General features: G+C 39.4%; 1 protein-coding gene across 2 annotated transcripts; it reads right to left on the bottom strand.

The window, feature by feature from the left end:
• Nucleotides 1-547: 547 nt before the first annotated feature.
• GOPC (golgi associated PDZ and coiled-coil motif containing) lies at nt 548-22,381 on the bottom strand. 2 transcript variants are annotated; one of them, XM_028723263.2, is made up of 9 exons: nt 22,067-22,381; nt 12,969-13,133; nt 10,575-10,598; nt 8,835-9,010; nt 7,725-7,890; nt 6,120-6,215; nt 5,589-5,753; nt 4,423-4,603; nt 548-3,617 (listed from the first exon to the last, which is right to left on the bottom strand). In XM_028723263.2, the coding sequence occupies exons 1-9, from the start codon at nt 22,379-22,381 to the stop codon at nt 3,505-3,507; spliced, it is 1,401 nt and encodes a 466-aa protein (XP_028579096.2). In that variant the 3' UTR covers nt 548-3,504. The 2 variants fall into 2 exon arrangements, with proteins under 2 accessions (XP_028579096.2, XP_077782185.1); XM_077926059.1 differs by lacking the exon at nt 10,575-10,598.
• Nucleotides 22,382-22,452: the final 71 nt, after the last annotated feature.

Below are 22,452 nucleotides of genomic sequence, written 5' to 3'. Positions count from 1 at the left end.
GTAAAAAATTTAAAAGCCAAGTTTCTTTAAATTGCAATAGTTTACTATTAAAACACATGTTTCACTGCATTTGTTTAAATAAATGTGTGTTTACTTGTTGAAAATGAAGATTAAAAATGCTCCTTCACAGGATTTTTAAAGTGCCTTTTGAAATTCATTTTCTCCAGTGAAAAAGAACTTCATCCTTTGGGCTGAATTCCTTTTTAAAATGAAAAGAAATTTACCCCAAAGGATGAAGTTCTTTTCCCTCAAGACTATATGGCCCAGAAAAATAAGAGGCCCAGAAGCTCAGACAATTATTAAGGGAAGGGGGGGGGGGAGAATTCCAGAGTTGCCCAGCAGTCACACAATAACAATAATTCACAATAGCATCAGAGCAAAATTTCAGAGGTCTGGGCTTTCCCAAAGTGTGCCTAGACAAAACAATGATGGGAAGTGTCTGAGGGAATTTCTGTGTAGTTATTTATCAGTGCCGTTTACAACCGTTCACTGACTTGTGTGCAGTGATACCGTCACAAGGAGAACAAAGCAGCACCAGCAAACAGTGTTCAACAATAGCCTGATTTTAATAAATAGTGAAGTTGTGCAAATGCAACAGAGAAAGGTCTGCATTTTTGTCACTTCAGACAGAACAAAAGTATATCAAGCGGAGAACATGCTTCTTCGCTTGAGAGTGGAAAGTAACATTCTCTCACAGATAATCCCGGGATTACTGTTAACAAGGGATATAGGAAAGATCTTTTGATAGACTAAGATTCAACATGCTCAGAAATAGTGCAAAATGGAGCAAACATTGAAGAGAGTTCATTCTAAAAAAGGGGGATAGCAGGTAATTTCTTTCGCACATGTCCTACTGACACAAACAGGCTTGTGTAGGAACACTGTGCTCCTATGTCAACTCTCCATTTTGCTCCCCTTTAGATTCCCTAATGAAAAGCAATACACAGGGAATGTTTTTGTAATATACACCAAAAAACATCATGTGCTGCTTAACAGCCTCATATGGCAGGGCAAAGGCACATCCATGAACAGCAGAAAATGCAGCCTTTCCAATTTCATGGCTTGCTTAAAATACTAGGCTTGCAATGGAGGCAGTATCATGGTTAAGATTACTTTAATATACAGTATTAAAGGAGCAGCTATAAAATTTTACTGCAAATCAAATACAGTTCCATGAGCAAAATGACACACAAAAATTATTTTATGAGCAACAGTTAAAGAATTTATAAATAGCAAAATCTTTGCATAAAGTATTTACATTTTAAAGATTTCTCTATAAACATATGTATATATATAGTGCACCTAGGAGAGACAAGTTTAACTGTGTTCTACAACACAATGGTTTTTTAACATTAAACATTAGGTTAACTGACATTACACTAAATGCCTTTCACTCGCTCTCAATTTATGTACATTCCATAAAAACACTTACAAAGCTGTCATTTTACATTATTTGCACTCTCAAAATACATCTTTACATGTTACATTTTAATGGCCCGCAGAACAATGAATGGAAAGCAGGCGTTTCATGCTTTATCCTATTATAATAAAAGCTATTACATGGTTTTTAACTGTTTGCATATGGAGAGTGTGCGCTCTAATAAGATATAGATACATACATACATATATATATATACATACACACATACACATAACTGAACAGCAACCTAGCCAAGACAACCCCCAATGGATTCTAAAAATGCCTTTGGCATTCAGGTGTAAAACTATTTTGCACATTTGGGGTTTAAAAAAATATACCGTAGTTCTGTAAAATACTAGGACTATTATACTGTAACAAATTTGGTACGTGATCCTGCACAGTCTTAAGTATCACCTGGCAAGATACAGGATGCACTCAATTCCCACTTGCTAAGGGCCAGTTGATCCAAACCTCTCAATATAGCACAGCGTGGGTAACCAATGACATGGCAAGCACTGCATTTATGGATGGAAATGATAATTGCTATGACACGATCATAACTGGAGAACACCTTCCACAAGGGATCTAATCACATGGAGTTCTGGTGGTCTACAGACTTTTAAACACACGACAGGCAACCGGGCAATCGCTTTCCTGTTGCCTTGCAACACTGCAATACATCTTAAAAAAACAGATGTAAAAATGGTATGATGAGGCATTCTCTGGACACAGCCTGAAGCAATCAGATGACTATTTAGCCACAGATTAAATGATTTATTATGTATCCAACACCATCATCCCATCTTACCATCTTAAGAGTGTCAAGTGAATCAGTTCCTATAGCAAAGGATTTAAATCAAAAATTTGAATTGCCCCTCTTAGCAACTCTTGTATAAAACCATGCCTACAGAGAATGTTTTATAAACTTTTTGGACTGCATTAGAGGCACATTTTCATTCCAATGCACAGCAACCTTTACAGTTATCCATGTGGACGGGATATATGTGGAAATAGGTTGTTAAAGGATCTAAGGCATGATGCACTTCTGAGCTCCCATTCTGTGGATGTCAAAAGTGTAACAGTACTGTTAGCCTGTAGGGCACAGAGCTCCTTTAGACAGCCCAGGGTCATGTAGATGGCACTGTGTGGCAACTGTAAAACATACTATGCAGTGGAAAGAATGGTCATCTAACTCCATCCTAATTTAGTTCACATAGAATGGTAGCCACCCAATGATAGAATTCTGTAAGTTGAGCATGCTACACTTAAGGGCAGACATAATTCCAAGAGGCCAATTTTACACTTATTTTGCATTTTAAAATTAACAGTATTCTGTTTAATACCTTTGGAGAATACTTCACATCCAGCATTGATTGGCAAGAGAGTTTAAAGGAATACATTTATATATATATATGCTGCATTAAATAATGCTGAAAAACATCTCAGGAACAGATCACTAGGATCTATTTCAGAGATTTAACGTCACAATAAATATTTAGCAGCTAAAATGTTTTGTATGTGTATGTTTTAAACCAAACTTATTTTTGTATATTGTGAAAATCTGAAATGAATTGACTTTGCAGTTTACCTTTTTACAATACACATTTTAAAAGCAACTAGGTAGGTCAGGAATATACCTCTGAGAAATCATGTCTCCCTTATATATGGTCATTAAAATCTACTTCTCTATCAAATGAATGCCAATTTTCTGCTTCTGCTATTAGTCAGAAGATCCAAGTGTCAAAGTTCTTTTGCTTTAGTCTATCCCTTTTATCATAAACAAGATCCAAAGTTAAATTCAAGAAAAGCCTTTGGAAACAACATGCTTTGGTGCTTATAATTCAAGGGAAATTCATCTGACGTGCAACTTCTTAGAAAAATGGGAAATTTTACACATTTAGATACGCTCATAATGAAGCCCTGAGGTAACCAACAGAACAGCTTTTTTCCAGGCAACAGCAACACAGCTTCTCTTTATCCCTTTAATCGTCCTTTATCATTTTATGTGGAATTTTGAATGCAGAACGGTCTACACAACCTGTCTTGAGGAAGAGACCAGTCCCACTGATGAGTTAGGGGTGGTTTTAGGCTAAGCTTTCAGCAGATTGGTCTAGTTTAGATATAGTCTCTTCTGTTTCAACTGAATTTCCTAGGTCTCCATTTTCATGGCCATCAATACTTGCTTTCTTATCAAACACTGCAAAAGAGAGAAAAGAATGTTTGTAACATTTTATAGTACAGCATCCTAAAGTTTACAAACTGACCCACCCAACAATTTTTGCTGATAAGGAGAAAACATGCACCAATGCTGCACAGGAAGGCAGAAATTCCAAGACTTCTAGAAATGGACTGTATATAAAACAAGTTAAGAAGAATAGGAACTACTGCAGGCCAAACCACCTTTTCCCCATCAACATGTGCTCTTGCAGAGAGTTAGGAATTAATATGGCTCTCCACTTCCCCTCTAACAAGACCTTCCAACTAGCACAGAAACACCACACAAAACAGAAAATTCCACTAACCAGCAAAACAAGGAAGTGCCTACACAATGCAGAGGCACCCCCAAGTTATGGGTAGGGATTTGGCAAATCCAGATTTTGAAAATTGTGCTGCATTAATCTTTGACCAAATGAACTTTATCAATATGAAATCTTTAAATCACATCACAAAAATAGTCACCAAGAAAGATGAAAGGAAGAAGATACCTACAATTTCTAATCAAGAGTCTGCTTTATGGGAATATAGGAAAATATGGCAATATTCTGACAAAAATAGCAAAGGAAAACGATGAGCTGCCATCCTGCCCAACCATTATATTTGCCAAGAACATATATGGTTTAACCTTGCATTTTGTGACACAACTGCATAACTGCCATCCCAATCTAAGGACAGATCATCCTAAGCATATCCATACATTTGAATCTAAATTTACAAAATCAAGTTTTACTTGAAATGTTGTACCTTAGTTATTAAAAAAACAACAGCAAACCCAGAACATTTACCTTGCAATTGTTTGACATCTCCACATCCAGATTTTCTATTAGAAGCAGAGTTTCCACCTTCCTCCAATTCGTCAAGATACAGACGATAACGATGTCCACTCTCATCCTCATATTCTACATTTTCGTCATCTGAGTCCACTTCTGGAGCAACGTACACAACTTCAAACTCAATTTCCCCTCTCTAGAATACAGAAATGAAGATTATGTTGCTTCTAAGAATGGGCAGTCCATTCAGAACACTTAAAATATGAAAACTCAGAACTATACAATGTGTAGAATAGCTATACAACAGAATAGTAAAAAAAAATATTCCTAATATAAAAGAAAAGCCAGATCAAGTCTAGTAATACATGCCTGCAGAGTATATTCATCCAGATAATCCTCGCTGAAATAAGAACATTTGGAAGGACTTTCTGGACACTCTGAAGCAAGGCCCAAAATGAATGGACTACTGCTCAACTTTAGTTTAATTCTGGATGTGACTTACATGTATGGAAACTGGGTTTGTTTGTTTTTTGAAAATGGCAATACAGTCAATTTTAAGAGCCTCCAAAACATTCATCTAGTGAAACTTGCACTTTCAGTAATTCTTCACACAGAATGTTTGCCCTACCAGTGGTGGACCTCGGGTCTCAAATTTAAGTGGTGCCCTGTGTGACGCCAAAATTTGGTGCTCCCCACGCCCCTTCTCATGTTCCATTCTAAATCTTCGTTGTGGCATCCCCTGCAGCGTCCAGTGCAACTGAACCGGTCATGCTCCCCTAAATCTGCCCCAGGCCCTATCTTAGAAACATAGGAAGCTGCCTTACACCAAGTCAAACTACTGGTCCATCTAGCTCAGCCCTGTCTACACTGAATGGCAGGGGCTCTCCAGGGTTTCAGAGAAGGAATCTTTCCGAACCTTGTCTGGAGATGCCAAGGACTGAACCTAGGACCTTCTGTCCTTTGCATGCAAAGTATGTGGCTCCACTACTGAGCATCTGTATGCTGCCCAGTAATTAATAAACCTTTCCTCTTAGTGCTTGTGTTCAGACACACAAAATCCTTAGTCATAGAGCTGAAATGGAGAAATGTCAGGAGGCCCTGCCCCAAATTATTGGCCAAACCCCACCAAATGTATATATGCATATTAACAGTTCAGTATTCATTATATAAATATAAAATACCTGCTGCGAAAGAATAGTTACAGCTTCTTTATGTTTGGCATCTCTCAAATTAACACCATTTACTGCCAAAATGGCATCTCCAACATGCAGACCTCCACATCGATCAGCAGGCTGACCTGGGTGAATTTCAGAGATGAGGATGGGAACACCATGCTCCTTTCCACCCTATCACAATGACATAACACAAATCAGGAGATTGCCACAATTTCAAAATTATTTATAGCCTAGCACTGTGTATGTTCTTCACTGTAGATTTCAAAAGTGTTGAATTCATGCTGCTCTTCAACAAATAAGTATTTGTCTGCGCATTTGATGTATAGCACAGTTTATAATGCATTTGTAGCAGAGATTTCACAAAAGCATAATGAAAAATTTGAGTTCTTTCAGTGGCATTTATAAGAGAGTTACAAAAGCAAGCATTTGATATAGGTAACATGGGCCAGTGTGACACACAGGAAATATAAAATAAAATGTTAAGTATCTTGTTAGTAAACACTGAATCCTAGAAAAAGAAATAAATTCAAATATTACGGTAATTGAAATGCCCAGTCCTTCGTGATCTTCTTTAACCAATAGAACTTTCCTTATGGGACCAACACCTTGACTCTTCTTTAAGGAATCTGGATCCTAGTTTTAAAAAAAATTAAACAGCTATGAAAATGCTTTTTCAAAGTTTTCCAGAGCTTCACAGGACACTATCACTACAGACAAAATAATCTCTAAATTCAGAATGCTATAGACATTGCTGCTATAAGAAAATAACCTTTCTAAAGATTACTTTAGAAAGGAGAACACATGCACCTCAGCCCTATCCAAGATCCTAGCTGATGTGGCACAAGCAAAGGTTTTTCCTACATTGGCTTCAAGATAAGCAGACTTAAACAAATTTTGGGCACTAAAAAGCAATTAGAGAAAACCCTTGTTACAGTTCTGGAAGTCACAGCGATGTTCCAGAAGTTGAAGGATACAAACTTCCATTTTGATGGGGTTTAAGAGGCTGGAATAAGTCCCACCACCCTCACTTCCCCTTTCCACAGTACCAGAGCAACAGGCCTTATAACTTCCAGCACCACAAGTGTTTTTTAACTGAAAGTTTTTTAGGTTGTTTTGGGGGCCCAGTTTAGGACCTGAAAGGTTGTAAACAAAAAAAGCAATGCATTCCTTTGTGCCAGCACTATAAACCCCATGTGTTTCACCACCTCTGAACAACAGGCTGTATGTTCAAGAGCTTGGGAGACTCAGTATGCAGTGCAGAGGATAGGTTGGGACAGGAAGGACCAAAGTTCAAATCACCACTCAGTCATGAAGCTCACATGCTTATTATATTCCAGACACTAAATATCAGCCCAGCCTACTTACAGGGTTATTGCAAAGATCAAATGGACTATCCTGAGCTCCAGAATTTAAAAAGCAAAATGCCTAATAAGATTCTCACATCTATAAATTAAGGGTGATGTGGATGTAAATGCTGTGAACCCTTTCAATATTGAATACCTTTTTTTATTTACAGCACAATCTTAACTGTGTTTACTCAGAGATAAGTCCTACTCCCAGGTAAGTAAAGTAATGACTGCAGCCTGTGTCACTAACTAGGATTCACTTATTCCAAATCGCAATACAGAATATCATAATTATTCCTTAAGTTTCATATGCAGTTGTACTTTGGAAGTCAAATGGGATCCTTTCCAGAAATCCGTTCGATTTCCAAAATATTTGAAAACCAAATTGCAGGTTCTGAAGCTGCAGAAGCCCCAATGGACGTTCAGGTTCCAAAAGAACGTTTGCAAACCGCAATAATCACTTCCGGATTTGCGGCATTCGGGAGCCAAAACATCTTGAGTCCAGGGTGTTCAACAACCAAGGTACGACTGTATGTACAATTTCAACATTTCTTCCCTTTGACTATTGAGGTGAGTTAGTAAAAAAAAGGAAAAATGCAGTCTTTACATGCACTGTGATAAAATAGTGTTGTAATTTAATCTACAAAAAATGGAATTCCTTTTTCTACCCCATTGATCTGAGCCATAAGAAGAATTTCAGTTTTGAATGGCAACAGATATATTAATATATCCAATGTCGACATACATTTAAAGGTACAAACATTATATTGACAAATGTTGAAAACAAGAAGCTTACATGTCCTGGGGGTACTTGCATGGGTCGCTTTAGATCATTACGACCACGACATGCCCTGATCACAGTTTTATGCCGGTGCAGATGGATTTCAGCTTCCAGCTGGTTCCAGAGTTTATCATGAGCAGGTCCTTTCATATCTCTGCCTAGTAACTGAATTTGCTGAACCCTACATAATGAGAAAAGAGCATGATATGTATGAAGTGAGAGGTTCAAACTACTCTTTGATTTGCTCTCCCAGTGCCATGTTCTCAAGTCCAATAAAGAGATAATCAAATGGCTTACAGTCACTGCAATAATAGGGAAAGAAAGTGGGGAGGGTGCCGTACCATACCCTTCCATAGCCTAGCTTAAGGCTGCTTCCACATTTGGCATTTACTGCGGAATAGACATGCTTTGTTCACTCATTTTTTAAGGAGTATTTGCATAATGTCATGAGTAAAACATATCCCTCACATTTTACCTGTTCAGCTGCAGACTTTTTCCAGAGCTAAAAAATCCCTCTATGGCTGAGCTGTGCAATTTTCCCAGGTATAGATGGTCTACCTGCCACTCTGGCCAGGTAAACTGCTCTTCCTTCTACATGATCCATTTTTCTTCTCCAAGAATCAAGTCAATCACTTAAAACCTTGGTTCAGATAGCACTGTCTCTGTATCTGTTTCTTCCCCCTTCCCCCTGTATTCATGATCAGGAGTGCAGTGAGGAGGGAGTATTTAAACCACACACGCAGGTCCCAATGAAAATAACCCCCTTCCAATGTTTCAAGCTCAGGAAAGGGGAATTGTCCACTTTACTACATAAAGTTAGAATCTGGGAAGCGGAATTGCTATTCCACTTCCAGCTTGAAGTAGAACTAGAATGATTGCAGAATGCTAAATTGCCCATGTTTGGAAGCAACCCAAGTCCGACCTTGTGAATCCCGGTCCTTATCTTCTCCCACTACAGATAGTTTTTATAGCAGTTCAGCACTATCCTGATAAGCTCTTATATTCTACTGTTCCACATCCCCCATATGGTCCACACAAGTACCCTGAGATCAGGCATGTGCCCTGAGATCCTAAACAACAATTCTGTCCCAAATGTCCATCGCAAGCTACTGAATTTTTACACACCTTCCAGCTAGCTCTTTATCTAAATATTTGGCTGCGAGTCTTGCCCCATATACTTCAGCCTGGAGCACAGCTATGTGTCGACGAAGTGCCTCATTTTCCTTCCGAAGTAGCTTCACTTCAGCTTCAAGTTGAGCTTCTTTCACCTTTTCTTTCTTGTTGGCTTCAAGTTCTCTCTCCTGGCGAAGCAAAGACCCTGGTTATTTTAGCCACAAGCTAAACATTCCTATTATGTGGATATGAAAACTGCAAGCATCTTTAGTCTAACCTTTAATTTCACAGAAAAAACCATGACGCACAACATTTAGATACAATCTGCGTGTACACATTTACAACGGTTTTGCAAGTGAGTAGAAAAATATTCATGCCACAAAGCATTTTACAAATCTTAATGTTTTACGTATCTAACTGCATCAGAAGGCAATTTGAGGGACAAGTCTGGAAAGCTACATTTGTTCAAGAAGAACTAACTAACTACAATTGAGCTATCATAATGTGAAACTGTTTTTATGACACAGCAGCTAATTTAGGATAATACAGCATGGCACTGCTTATTAAAAGAATTGCAAATATGAAGAAGAAAGGCAACTAGTTGGCTAAAATTATGTATATTTAAGACATATGGCAAGCATGTTAAATGAACTGATGAAAATAAAATAAGCTTCTTTAAAAATAAAGTGGTTTTTTAAACACACAAACATAATACCCAGCATTGGAGTTCCAAGGCATATTTAATTGCCAGGGAACAACACAGACTTAAGGAACTGGGGCTTTTTATTTAGAAAAAAAGGTAGGGAAGGGGACAAAGCATGAGAAAACTTTAATAAATATGAATAGTGTAGCAGAGAAAGTAAAGAGAGAATGTATTCCCTCTCTATCCTCCTCATTCCTAATGGACAGAGTGGATATCACCCAATGTTTACACTACAGAAAGGTACAGGAATGGAGAAATGAAGTTTTCCTGATTAAAATTGAAATACACTAGAAAAACCACACTGAATCTCACAATTTCTTGTCTATATTCCAATAGGATTTATAAAGGTTTCTAAGTAGCTGTAAGTTTAAAAATTGCAAGTTAAGTTCATAAACTACTTTCATTTTTAATTTCTGCACATATATCATGGCAGCCTGGGCAAAAATATACCATCATGCCATTGGCTTTTGGAATGCAACCACTGAAGGGTAGGTAGGAATAGAATGCTCCATAAATATACCATCATGTGACAATTTTTTAAAAAAAAACCATGCTGTTTTATAGGACATATAGGTATTCTTAAAACACTGTGGATTCTGGACAAAAAAACAGACAAACATTTTGGGTTTCACTGCACTTTGTGTGACGTTTTGGTTCTTGAACAGCTGACTGCCATGCCACATCACAGCTGATTTTGTTGAAAGCCTGAGTGCATCACAGAGTTAGTCGCTTGGATCTCTGGATTGCGATCAAAGTCAATCTTTAATAACCTGCTACATTTAGACTCAATTCCAAGCTTTACTTCAAAATTCCCACATTAGTCATAGCAATCAACAGCAGCAATACAGACATGCATGTTGAGTGGAAAAGAGCATCAAATCTAAAAAGAACACTGAACATAAACAGGGACTTGGCTAAGAGACTGTGGAAAGGAAAGAATCTAGCAGACATTCACTGGCACTAACTCTCCAGGCTAATATGCGCAGCTCTGCAGAAAACTACTGCACTGCTTTGAATTAAACACAGATGAAGACAGCCAGTGAACTTACCATATCCTCCACAGAAGGGGCAGACTTAGGATGAGAGAAAAAAAGTTTAGTAATTAGAAATACTGGCCCCCAAAAAAATATCAAAATTATAAGGCCATACATTGACAAGATTCTCAATCTAAGCAGTAATCAAATTGTATGATCCATGGTTACAAAGAAGACAGTTACTATAAATACTTGCTCATTGAAAATGGAATTTCTCTCACACTGTGAAATGGGGAAATGTCTCCAAATAAATAGAAACTGTGATTTTACTAGCAAATAATCGAAGCCTGCACTGCAACAAGCATTCTTTTTTTTAAAAAGAGATGTGAATACTGATGGGACGAATTTTAAAAGAAGACTGGTCTGGAGATTATCTTTTTTTCAGTTCCTCTTCCTTCTTTTTCATGGGCACAGTCATCATCTGATATGGTTTGAACAAGAACTAGCAGGAACTGAAAAACAAGTATGCCTTTCCAGCTAACAATGAGCAGCAGATTTTGTACGTTATCACACCTTTTACATAAACTAAGCATTTCCTACAAATACCCTCAAAAGTTACTGATATTTGTTTCTTGGCAAAATGAAGTTTTATACTTTTGATTGACCATCTGATTTTAAATCAAATAATCAATCACTTCAAATGTATGTCTGGAATTCAGATTGCTACTCAGGTTCATTGATAAGACCTATACTAGTGCACTCGAACTTTTGATTTCTTTAGCCAACCACTGTGTGGGAATAGGATGTTGGACCAGATAGGCTTTTGGTCTGATTCCGCAGGGCTCTGATGTCCTTATGGTGCTTTTGAAACTCTCCTTGGTTTCAAATTGTAACTTGCTAGGTATACATGTGTTCCTATAAAGGGCAGGGGACTTTGGGCTCACAAAACTTATTTCACAGTTCTTAATTCTAAGTGTATGTGAATAAAATGCTAAGATACAGTAGCCCAAAATTTGTTGACTTTAGCCATGAATAAAATCTCATGCAGCCCCTAGCACACTGGAATTCGACTGACCAGATAGTTCACTAAATACATGATGTGCTACTATAACTGGACAAGCACTTAGAAAGCTCTTATCCAAATGTGTGCTACTTGCATGCCTCAATTCCATACTGAATTCAATCCACAAAAATAGGAGATGCAAAAATCCTCCTCTAAAAACTTCTAACTATGACAGTGGAATCCTCTACATCAGTGGTGGGGAATCTTTTTGGTCCAGTGGGCCAGTTCTCTAGCTCCTCCACCCAATTGGGGTGGTCAGAGCTACTCATTAGTCATCAACTGACATCATAATGACATCAGTTGATCGATACCTGTCAAAGCTCAGCACTTCCCCAACTCCTGGCTATCAGCTGGTTGCCTTGTGCTAGGGAAGCACTGAGGAGAAGAAGAAGAAGAAGAAGAAGAAGAAGAAGAAGAAGAAGAAGAAGAAGAAGAAGAAGAAGAAGCAGCAGCAGCAGAGGAGGAGGAGTTTGGATTTGATACCTGCCTTTCACTCCCCCTCAGGAGTCTCAAAGCGGCTTACATTCTCCTTTCCCTCCCCCACAACAAACACTCTGTGAGGTGAGTGGGGCTGAGAGACTTCAAAGAAGTGTGACTGGCCCAGGTCACCCAGCAGCTGCATGTGGAGGAGCGGAGACGCGAACCCGGTTGCCCAGATTACGTGACTACCGCTCTTAACCACTACACCAAACTGGCTCTTGGAAAAAGATTTGCACAGCACTTCTCAAATTCCCAAAATGATTGTTGGGCCTTTGGGAAGTGATGCACGAAGTGTTTTGTAATCCCTGTTCTCAGCACTTCTCATACACTTTGTGCAGTGCTTCAGAAGGATCCAACAACCAGCAGCTTGTCAGACACTTGCATAACAGGTCACAAGGTGCACGGTCCCTGCAAAGCCCCTTTTGGTCAAGCACCACCTTTATGTGATTTCATATGTGATGCCCAGTGTAGGGAAGATGGCTTGGCAGGTCAACTGGATAGTCTTGGAAGGCCAAATTGGGCTGATGGGGGGGGGGGCTCCACTTCATTTTACATCTCTAGCTAATAGATTTAACAGTCTCTTAGGTAGCAAGCCTAACCATGGCAAGTGACATTCAGATAAACTAGATAAACTGCTTCCTAGATAATACAGAAAGACGGAAGATGAATTCTATGAGCACACATGCATACAAATAAAATACCGTATTTACTCTATTCTAATGCTCACCTTTTTTGGCCAAATTACATTGGGAAAATTTGATTTGATGGCACATTTACATTCACCAGCAAATACTTTTTTTGATTTAAAGGTTCTGAAAATTGAGGTGTACATTAGATTTGATGGCACATTAGACTTGAGTAAATACAGTAGTTTGGAGTAACAACTCTGATGTAAAAAATAGGTCCTTCCTGTTACTAGTACTCACCAACTTTGCTTTTATTGTCCCCGAGTCAACACTCTGACCAGTTTTTGCATGGAGTTGAAGCTGGATGGCATGGAGTTGTAATAGTTGATCGTGCACCTCTTTTTCTAATACTGCTTTTTCAGCCTGTGTTTCTGTCAGTTCTGATTTCATGTCCACTAGCTGTGCCTGGAACATAAGTTATTCAATAATCCACATGATTAAAAAGTCTATAGAAAAAGATATTTTGACTCTGGATGTTTTCTGTCCTTCAAATTAGTGTAAACCACCAGCTTTTAAACCAAACAAATAACACAGGTTTCTTTACATAGTCACAAAACCGCTTAAGAAGAAGTTTTTTCAATCTGTGCAAGCTTGAATCCTAAACACAGATTGAATCAAACTGATTGATCAATAACGGGAACAGAATATTATGGAATAAACTGAAAAAGTGAGAAGATTCCACCCTTTAATAACATGTTAAAATCCTGTCATACAGGAATAGTGGTCATTTATACACAATGATATTAAGGAACAGACCTACCGAGTCATAACATATATGGAATGTTTGGCACAACCAATCAGAAATATATTACATACTGAAAGAGAAAAAGAATGTTCATGCTCAAGTTCCAAGCAAGTTTGGCAAATCATATTCTAACAGTTGGAATGGTAAAATTCTAAGGTTAATGACAGTTAAAGATTTAGCATAACCGCTAGCTGATTAATGTGTTTCAGCAATGAAAGACCTCTAGCTGGGAATTAGCTTTTGCTTTCTGCTATGTAAATTGTTTAATATCAGAGGCCTTTTAGTTTATCTAGTAAGCCTTAACATTCAACTGGGCATCAACAGCATACAAATATATGATTCAGTTAATATCCTGTGATCTTTTAACACAGCTAACAGTCAATTGTTTCCTGCTTGTTTATTCTTACTGGTATGTCAGTCTACAACAGGCTTCCTCAAATTCGGCCCTCCAGATGTTTTGAGACTACAATTCCCATCATCCCTGACCACTGGTCCTGCTAGTTAGGGATCATGGGAGTTGCAGGCCAAAAACATCTGGAGGGCTGAGTTTGAGGAAGCCTGGTCTACAAAATAGTAGTGGATTACCCTACACCTTACTGTGCTTTAGGAAAGCCTAGAGGAATGTAATAGCCTTTACCTTAACTGTTTCTTGATTTGGTTATTGCTGATGAGTGTGTGTGGGTGGAAGAAGACCAACCCCCAAGTACACTAGGCATTGTTAAACTGTAGCATAACACATTTACAATTTATCACTGCAAGAAACGAAAGGCTATAGTAGTCTAAACAGTGGTGTGTTATAATTCATGATCACTATTTTCTTTTATGTTGATTACTCTTTCATAGCTGTAAGAGCTTAGAAAAGACACTCCGCCAATTGCAAACAATAATGACTGAGCAAGTCTTGCTGATATAATTGCCATCTTGCGCAAACATACAGTCTAGATGTACAATTTGCCAACAGGAAGTCAAATGCTAAAAACTGACTTGTTGCTTACAACTGTTTAGCAAAACTGATCTCCTCTGAACTAAATAGGGGGGGAAAGATTGGACAGCTTTAACAAGATTTATGTGCACATTTCACTACAGGAATCACTAAGATGGTTAAAACTGTATTATTTAAAAAGATTTTTTTATCCTACCATTCAACTTAAGGGTTTCCAAGGCAATCACATGAACTACAGGGTATAGTAAGTAATGCTTTTAGAAGTGCTAGGCTCCATATGAAAATTGGGAGATTATACTTTGCCAGTAACTGATTCCAGTGAGGGAAAGTGTATTGGGTGTATTGTAAATTTTACTTCTCATTAATATTGATTATTGCTGAAAGTTGTTCTAAAATACAATTTTTAAGTCAACTTCAATTCCTAGACTTCAACAAACTTTTAATTATAACATAAACTTACATACAAATAGGGCTTGATCCATCACTTTTTATCTATGGATGTGTTACTGATTTGATTCAAAGAAGAGAAGGAAGGTACATTTGGAAGCATCAATGCATCAGAAATAGAGTAAGAAATAAAAGACAGCATTGATGTTCTCTAATCGCCTTCAAGCTATTAATATGTTTAGAACATCAGTGTCACTATTTGTCAAAATATTTCTAACTTTCTCTATTAGCAGTTGATCTCAGGTTGGAATATACCTGTAAAACAATCAATAAAACAAACCTTGAAATTCAAAAACCATAAAGCACTAGTTATATTCAACACAAAGTCTAAAATGCTTGACACCAACAAACAGCACAAGCAGGTCAAATACTGAACTACTCTCAAAATGGCCCAAAAGTCAAAGAAAAAAGTAAGGTTCAAATTTGTGCCAATTTACAGTCAATATCAGTGTCAGGAAGGCAGGGATTCCATAATTGGAGCACCACAACAGAAAAGGATCTCTCCTGCATCTCCACATAATGTTCAGCTTCCAGGGGAGGGACGCACAAGAGAGTACCCTATCCAACCTAGCAAATGTTAATTCTCAGGGAGAAATATATGGAGAGGGGCAACCTTGCAAGTACTGAGGTCCCGAGCCATTTAGCGCTCTAAGTGTCATCATTAACACATTGAAAGCAGACAGGAAGCATTTGGCAGTCACTGTAATTTCTTTATGACCAGCCATAGATGGATTATATGAGAGACTCTCAATGGCAATCTTGCTGCTGGCTTCTGTCCCTTTTGTCATCTTCAAGAGCAGCCCCATGTAGAGCACACTGCAATAATCTAACTGCAAAGTTACAAAAGCAGACACCCTTATGACTAGACTGCTTCTGTCTAGCAACAGTCAACTGGCAGGTCAGTCAAAATTTGCCGAAACTGCTCCAAGCCACCAAAGCTCTTAAGCTTTGAGTGGCAAGATTGAATAGAGTACTCCCAGCCTACATTCTTGTTCCTTCAGGATTGCAGTCCCATCTATAGACCAAGTTGATCACCTAATTTCTGGAATCAAAACCCACCAATCCACTGAGCCTCCATCTTGTCAGGATGCAGTTCCAGTTTACTGGCCCTCATCCAGTCCATAATGGCAGGCATATAGCTATAGACATCCAGGACTTGCACAACCTCACCCGACTCAGATGTCATGAAGAAACACAGCTGGGTATCATCAGCATACAGCACACCATAATCAGCACACCAGCTCCAAAAGTTCCAGTGACCTCTCTCAATGGCTTCATAAAGTTGTTAAATAGCACAGGGGGCAGAATAGAACCCTGTGGTCTCCAATAGGGCAGAGCAGAAGTTCGTCAATACTACATTATGGAACCTATCCTATAAGTAGGAATAGAACCATGATAGTACCATGCCCCAAACATCCCACAGAGCTGATATGTGCCATTACAGGTAAGGGTTGAGAGCACCTGTAGTTGGTTGGATTCACTGATTCAATCGTCTCATCCACTTCCTCAGAAAACACCAACCAAAGCTGATTCCAAGATACCTGAACAGACAGTACACTGGACAGCTCCACAGATATTGCAACTTGACACTATAGTTGGGACAATAGGATACAAGCAACTTTTCTTCCAAGTGTTTAACAAATTTATCACAGCAAATACCCAGGGATCCAATCCACTTCCTTCTAAGTCTGACTACAACAGACTCTTTACTACTTAGAACCACTCTGCTCGATGATACTGCAATGGATGAAGCAAAATAAGTCCTTTAGACATGGCACTGTGCTCAGTCATACTCAATGAGGGATCTCCACCATCAAACCAATCTAATGAGGAAATGGTCTCTCCATAACAACAGTATTAATGGACAACCATCTCCCCAAGAGTTTGGATCCCAGCAGAAAGGAGATTCTATCTTGTATCACCGCCTTAGAAAACCAGGGGGCGGGCACAGAAGAGCTTCTGAAGAGAAGATCACTTGGGAGTGGGCAGAGCTCCAGGGTTGTCATGAGGACCTCTGTGATAAATTTTGCACAATAAAAAATGTTACAGAAATAAACAGCAATATGCTTACAATACCATACCATTCTGCAAAAACAATTTCAAACCAGAACTTTAAAAACCATACCAACATGAAAGGGACTCAGCTTAGCATATCACTACATCCTAAGCCACACCAGAAGAACAGACTGTAATGCAGATCACTTCAGAGAAGGAAGGTGACTACCTTTTACAAAATATCAAATTCATCAGTCTCAACCAATTTATTTTTAGAAATCAGCTATTATCATCAGGATCCTCCGAAGAGAATAACTGAAAGCAGCTTATCTAGCCTACCAACACACATTTTTCAGTAAGGTAAGTACCAGCTGAAGAATACTTTATTTTATTTTTACCCTGAAAGTTTAAAGTGATGTGCCTAAGGGAAACCTATTTTAACTCTATGTACATATTAGTTAAGGGACGCGGGTGGCGCTGTGGGTAAAAGCCTCAGCGCCTAGGGCTTGCCGATCGAAAGGTCGGCGGTTCGAATCCCCGCGGCGGGGTGCGCTCCCGTTGTTCGGTCCCAGCGCCTGCCAACCTAGCAGTTCGAAAGCACCCCTGGGTGCAAGTAGATAAATAGGGACCGCTTTCTAGCGGGAAGGTAAATGGCGTTTCCGTGTGCTGCGCTGGCTCGCCAGATGCGGCTTTGTCACGCTGGCCACGTGACCCGGAAGTGTCTCCGGACAGCGCTGGCCCCCGGCCTCTTGAGTGAGATGGGCGCACAACCCTAGAGTCTGTCAAGACTGGCCCGTACGGGCAGGGGTACCTTTACCTTTACATATTAGTTAAAGCATTTGTTTGGCTCTTTTAAATTCAGCATACAACTTCAAAGGAAATACATTACTGAGGCTTATAATATTATGAATAAAACAAACATTGAGAAAATGTTCACTTTGTTTATAATACAAGTGAGGGTCATTCGATAAAGCTGACTGGCAGTAGGTTCAGGACAAAGGCACTTTTTCACATATCATACGAATGACCTATGGATTCACCACAAGATTTAGTTCTGGGCAGAAGTTAAAAATGGTTCACTGTGACTACCAGGTTGACTCTCGTTATCATAAGCTGAGGAAAAACAGCTCTGCATTAAAAAGACTTCCAAGGCTTGCGTTAGGGTCACTCTCCACTCATATGCCCAGCTGTGACCAAACACAAACCGAGATACACTCAACTGGGACCTTTAACTGTGCACTGCAGGAAAAGGTTGGTAATGGGAGGCATGCTATCTTCCAGCTGTTTCCCTTTATCACTTATTTCATTGAAGAACTACCCTGGTGTTCTTCAGAAGTCTATAGTCATAGATCTAAAAGCACCATTGCAATGGAGCAAATGTACAGTTGATATTCATTTGCAGCAGCATGGCAAGGTAGCACTCTGTTGTAAGGATATCACATTTCCCTGGCACTTTCAAAACACAAGGTTTTATAACAACCATTTCCATATAGCTTTATTACAGAAAATGACAGCTGATGAGTGACCTAACTGCTGCCTATTCTATGCACTCTCTTGTTTTCTGAATTTCTTTTTAAAACCTGTTGTTTACAAAAAAACATGTAACTTAGATTTTGAGTGCTTCCCCCATACTACTCATAGCATACTTATAGGAGGGGGCATGGGGAACACGAAAAACCTATCTTTTTCGTCACACGACCTCACAAAAATGACTAGAAGAAAATTAAACAACTGAATAGGATGAAGTCAGGAAGTTAACAGTGACGCTGCCTACCAAATCTCTGCTGAGAGAGCATTCCACAGAATGGAAATGGCAACACTAAATGTCTGACCCATAGTTGAGACCAGTAAGGCTTCGGAAACACGGGAAACAACTAACAGTACTAGGCAACCAAGCTGGGAAATAAGAGTGCAGGTGGTCATTAAGATATCCTGGACCTAACTTGTTCACGGCTTCGCAAATAATAATATGAAGATTAGACATACAATTTGAAAAACAATGTACTAATCTATAAAATATTAATAGTATTTCAATACCATAGGAAATAACTTTTATTAACAAAGGCTTTGTGAGTATTCTTCAAAAGAAAGGTATAAATTTATTTGTAATAACTTAGCTTCATTGGGGTTTACTCAGTGATGGCTCTGCAGTAGCAGAAAGCACTTTTGCAATGCAGGATATCTGATTTTCTTTTATTCTCCGTACTTACTGCAGACCCTTGAAGCCCCCTAAAAGCTGCTCATGGTATGGGGGACCTTCTGGAATAATATGAGACATGTTATAGAAAGATACAAGCATTTAGCAAAAAAATTACCTTCCACAAGTGAGAAGCCAACACTTAACACAAACTGCAGTGTTAACTTGGAATATATAGAATTGTGATGCAAGAATACTTGGGGAAAAGCAAAAAAAGATAACATGATGATCTCACTATGTCCTGAGCACAGTTGACTTCTACAGTCAGAGTACTGGGCTTCTTATAAAAAAATGACAAAAGGAGAGGAACATTATAAGCTAGCTTTAAAAATGAACTAGTATGCTGAAGTCACATTATAAATTGACGACAATCACTTGTTCAGACAAGAGTAAGTTCACATTACTATAGAATAAGTAGGATTTCAGGAGTGGACCAGTTTCTAAGTTCTATCTTAAAGCCTAATGTTACTAAATAATGGCATTGCAGCTTACTAGACAGATGATATTTTGCAATATATGGTGCTGGAACTTCAAACGTACCTGAGGTTTCAAAAACACTTTTTTAACATAGAGAATCCCAGGATGAATCTCTGGTCTCTTCAGTTAAAAAGGATTGGGAGCAGCAGGTAATGTTAAAGACTATCAACTTGAAACTCTGGAGAGAGACTGCCAGTCAGAGTAGACAATACTAGGCTAGACCAAGAAATAGTCTAACCTGGTATAAGGCAGACTACTAACATTTATTTTGAGCATAGTCCTATTAGAAACAGAGTTGAAAACTTATCAGGTTAACAGGGTTAAAATGGTACCAACATTAGAGTCTATTTTGTATTGTTTTTGTTTTGCTTTATATATGTCTGCCTTGTGTTTTTATTGTACATCACCTTGAAACAATTGTATAGAAAGTGATTAATAAACTGATGACAAGAAGATCATTAACTCCAATATTTGAAACTATTAAGATAAGGATGGGGAACATTTTTTTGGCCACATTCCCTCTTGGCCAATTTTCTGAGGGCCAAGACAAATGTGGGCATGTACCACACATGCAGACTCTCACTCTTCACACCCCAAGCATCTGCCTTGGAGACTGCAGCTCCATAAAGCCTCCTCATACACGACTCCCTATAGAAGGCTTTGTTCTATCCCGGGGGTGGCCAACTCCCAAGAGACAGAGTTAGAGACTGGCAGTGATCTACCCCCTTTTTGGGGGATTCAGGTCAAAGTTGTTGAGCTTTTTTAGGGAGGAGGAAAGCCCTGTTTTGGGGGGATGCAGGGCAAAAATATTGAGCTTTTTCTGCTTATAAGTCCTTAAACATAACTGTTATAAGAATTAGTGAGTGGGAAAATTAGAGCAAGAAATGGGAAGGAGTATACTGTACTGTGGCCCAGCTCCAACACCTTAATCTTGGTTAATGATCATCTAAATCTCTGCAGCCCTAACTTGTTTTGTCTCTCCTCTAGAGAGATCTAGAAGACTTATTCTGGTGAAATATGAAGATTTTCTACCTGGAGAAATAAAACAGACTACCAATGTTTCTTATGGGCATGGTCCGATTCTGGATGAAATTTTCTGCACCATAGTAAAATCCTGGAATTGTGTGTTATTCAGACTTAACCTATATAGCACTGCTCTACAACTATTACTGAATGATAATAATCAGACTGATACATTTTATTCTAATATGCTCATACCCATGCCTGCTACTACTTACTATCGTATGTACTTAATTTTTTGCATGTTGTTTGTAGCCACTGTCTTGTCCATAATAGTACTTATAATTTGGATTTAGCAGCCCAATACTATAAAGTTGTGAAATATAGTTATTTGTTCCATCTAACAAAATATAATATTTCTTCCATAGCATACTGTAATTACTGTAATAATGCAGGCTTAATTATCAATGTAAATCAATGAATAAATTGTAACAACAGCTCCTGAAAAAGATGGAAACAAGTTTATAACAAAATGCTTATTTTGTCATGTTATGATACAGACTACATTTGCACTATGTATTTTTCTCGATACGACTGCTTACACCATGTTGGCCTGGGCTTATGAGATTTTGAATTTGACAGTGTCTGGTGGGCCACAGGTTCCCAGCCCTGCCCTACACCTTGATTTTTGTAGTGTGCTCACACAGACTTGTGACTTGTCCCTGCTCTGTCCACATTTCATGCCAAAAAAATATAATATTGAATCCTACACTCTAACAGCAAAGTATTAAATTTGAGAGCTGGTGCATTTGAAAAAGAGACAATGTGTTTGAGAGAAGACAGACATAGGTAATTTCCAATTCCAGGTGGGAATTAAAGTGGGCGCAGGTCTGGAAAAAATGAAGACCACTCTGATACAGAGCATGTATATACAGATTCAAAGCATGCTCTACCACTGAGCCAGTGAGGTCATGGGTCATGTTTGAATCTCACATTACCATGTAACAGACACATTTAAAAGTTCGAAATCCAAAGAGACTCCAAATCTGGAAAACTACGTAAAACACCATTTGTGATTAGATATTTGATTTCTGAAAGTCTATACCCAGATTTATCAGAAGCTGGGTTTTTAGCACATTGCTCTGCCACACCCCCTAACATTACTTCCTACTACACTGAGCTTAATTTTTAGCCAGTCACCAAAACCGTAATAACTGTTGCCTACAAGGAAGAGCCATAGACGAACATCCTTGCTCCCTTGGCAAAGTTTCCAAGTCTCTACCGCAAGGCCAAGACGCTATGCACGAGTTGATGGAGGCGCCTGTGTCCTCACAGTATGGGGCAGGTGACACTGCTTTGCCTTGGAAGTTGGGGGAGGGGGATTCGCCATTTATTCCCATTTCAGAGATAGGAAACTGAGGGTGTGGCCATGATCTGCTTCCTCCTAGTGCCTCTGAAGGGGAAAAGAAAGAGGGGAAACCCGAGCGTCTCCTCCGTCCCGTTCCCCGCAAGAGAGCCCACAGCGGGGGGGGGGGGGGGGAGGGCAGCTATTCTCTCCCGCTCCACAAATTCACCTCGAGCTTGTGGTTGATCTGGTAGACGGTCTGCGCTTTGTGGCAGAGCTGCGCGAAGCAGGAGCTGAGGCTGGTCATCTTCTGCCTCCCCTCGTAGGTGATGTCCGCCTGGTCGGGGTCGATCTCGCCCAGCAGCAAGTCCACGTCCACGAACGCCTTGTCGAACTCCTTCTCCAGGACCTCCAGCCAGCGGAACATCGACAGGCCGCCGCCTCCGCCGGGAGACGACGACGAGGAGGCCGCCGCCACCCCCGCCCCGCCGCCACAGGCCCCTGAGCCCGACCCCCCGCAGGAGCCCACTCCCACGCCAGACATTGTGAGCCCTCGGCGGGAGACGCCTCCGCTCTTCCAACGAGCCCTGTCGCGCTAGCGCACCGGCGTCCCCA

This window comes from Podarcis muralis, chromosome 3 (genome assembly GCF_964188315.1).
Source record: "Podarcis muralis chromosome 3, rPodMur119.hap1.1, whole genome shotgun sequence".
Lineage (NCBI taxonomy): Eukaryota > Metazoa > Chordata > Lepidosauria > Squamata > Lacertidae > Podarcis > Podarcis muralis.
This window is presented reverse-complemented; position numbering and strand designations above follow the sequence as displayed.

Bases quoted from the DNA above. Each gene is read 5' to 3' on its own strand.
- GOPC (XM_028723263.2), bottom strand. From the start codon at position 22,381: ATGTCTGGCGTGGGAGTGGGCTCCTGCGGGGGGTCGGGCTCAGGGGCC. The intron at 13,134-22,066 runs GTGAATTTGTGG...CTTATGTTCCAG, and splicing joins AGATCAACCACAAGCTCGAG to GCACAGCTAGTGGACATGAA. The intron at 6,216-7,724 runs GTAAGCTTCTTG...TTTTAAAACTAG, and splicing joins TGCAAGTACCCCCAGGACAT to GATCCAGATTCCTTAAAGAA.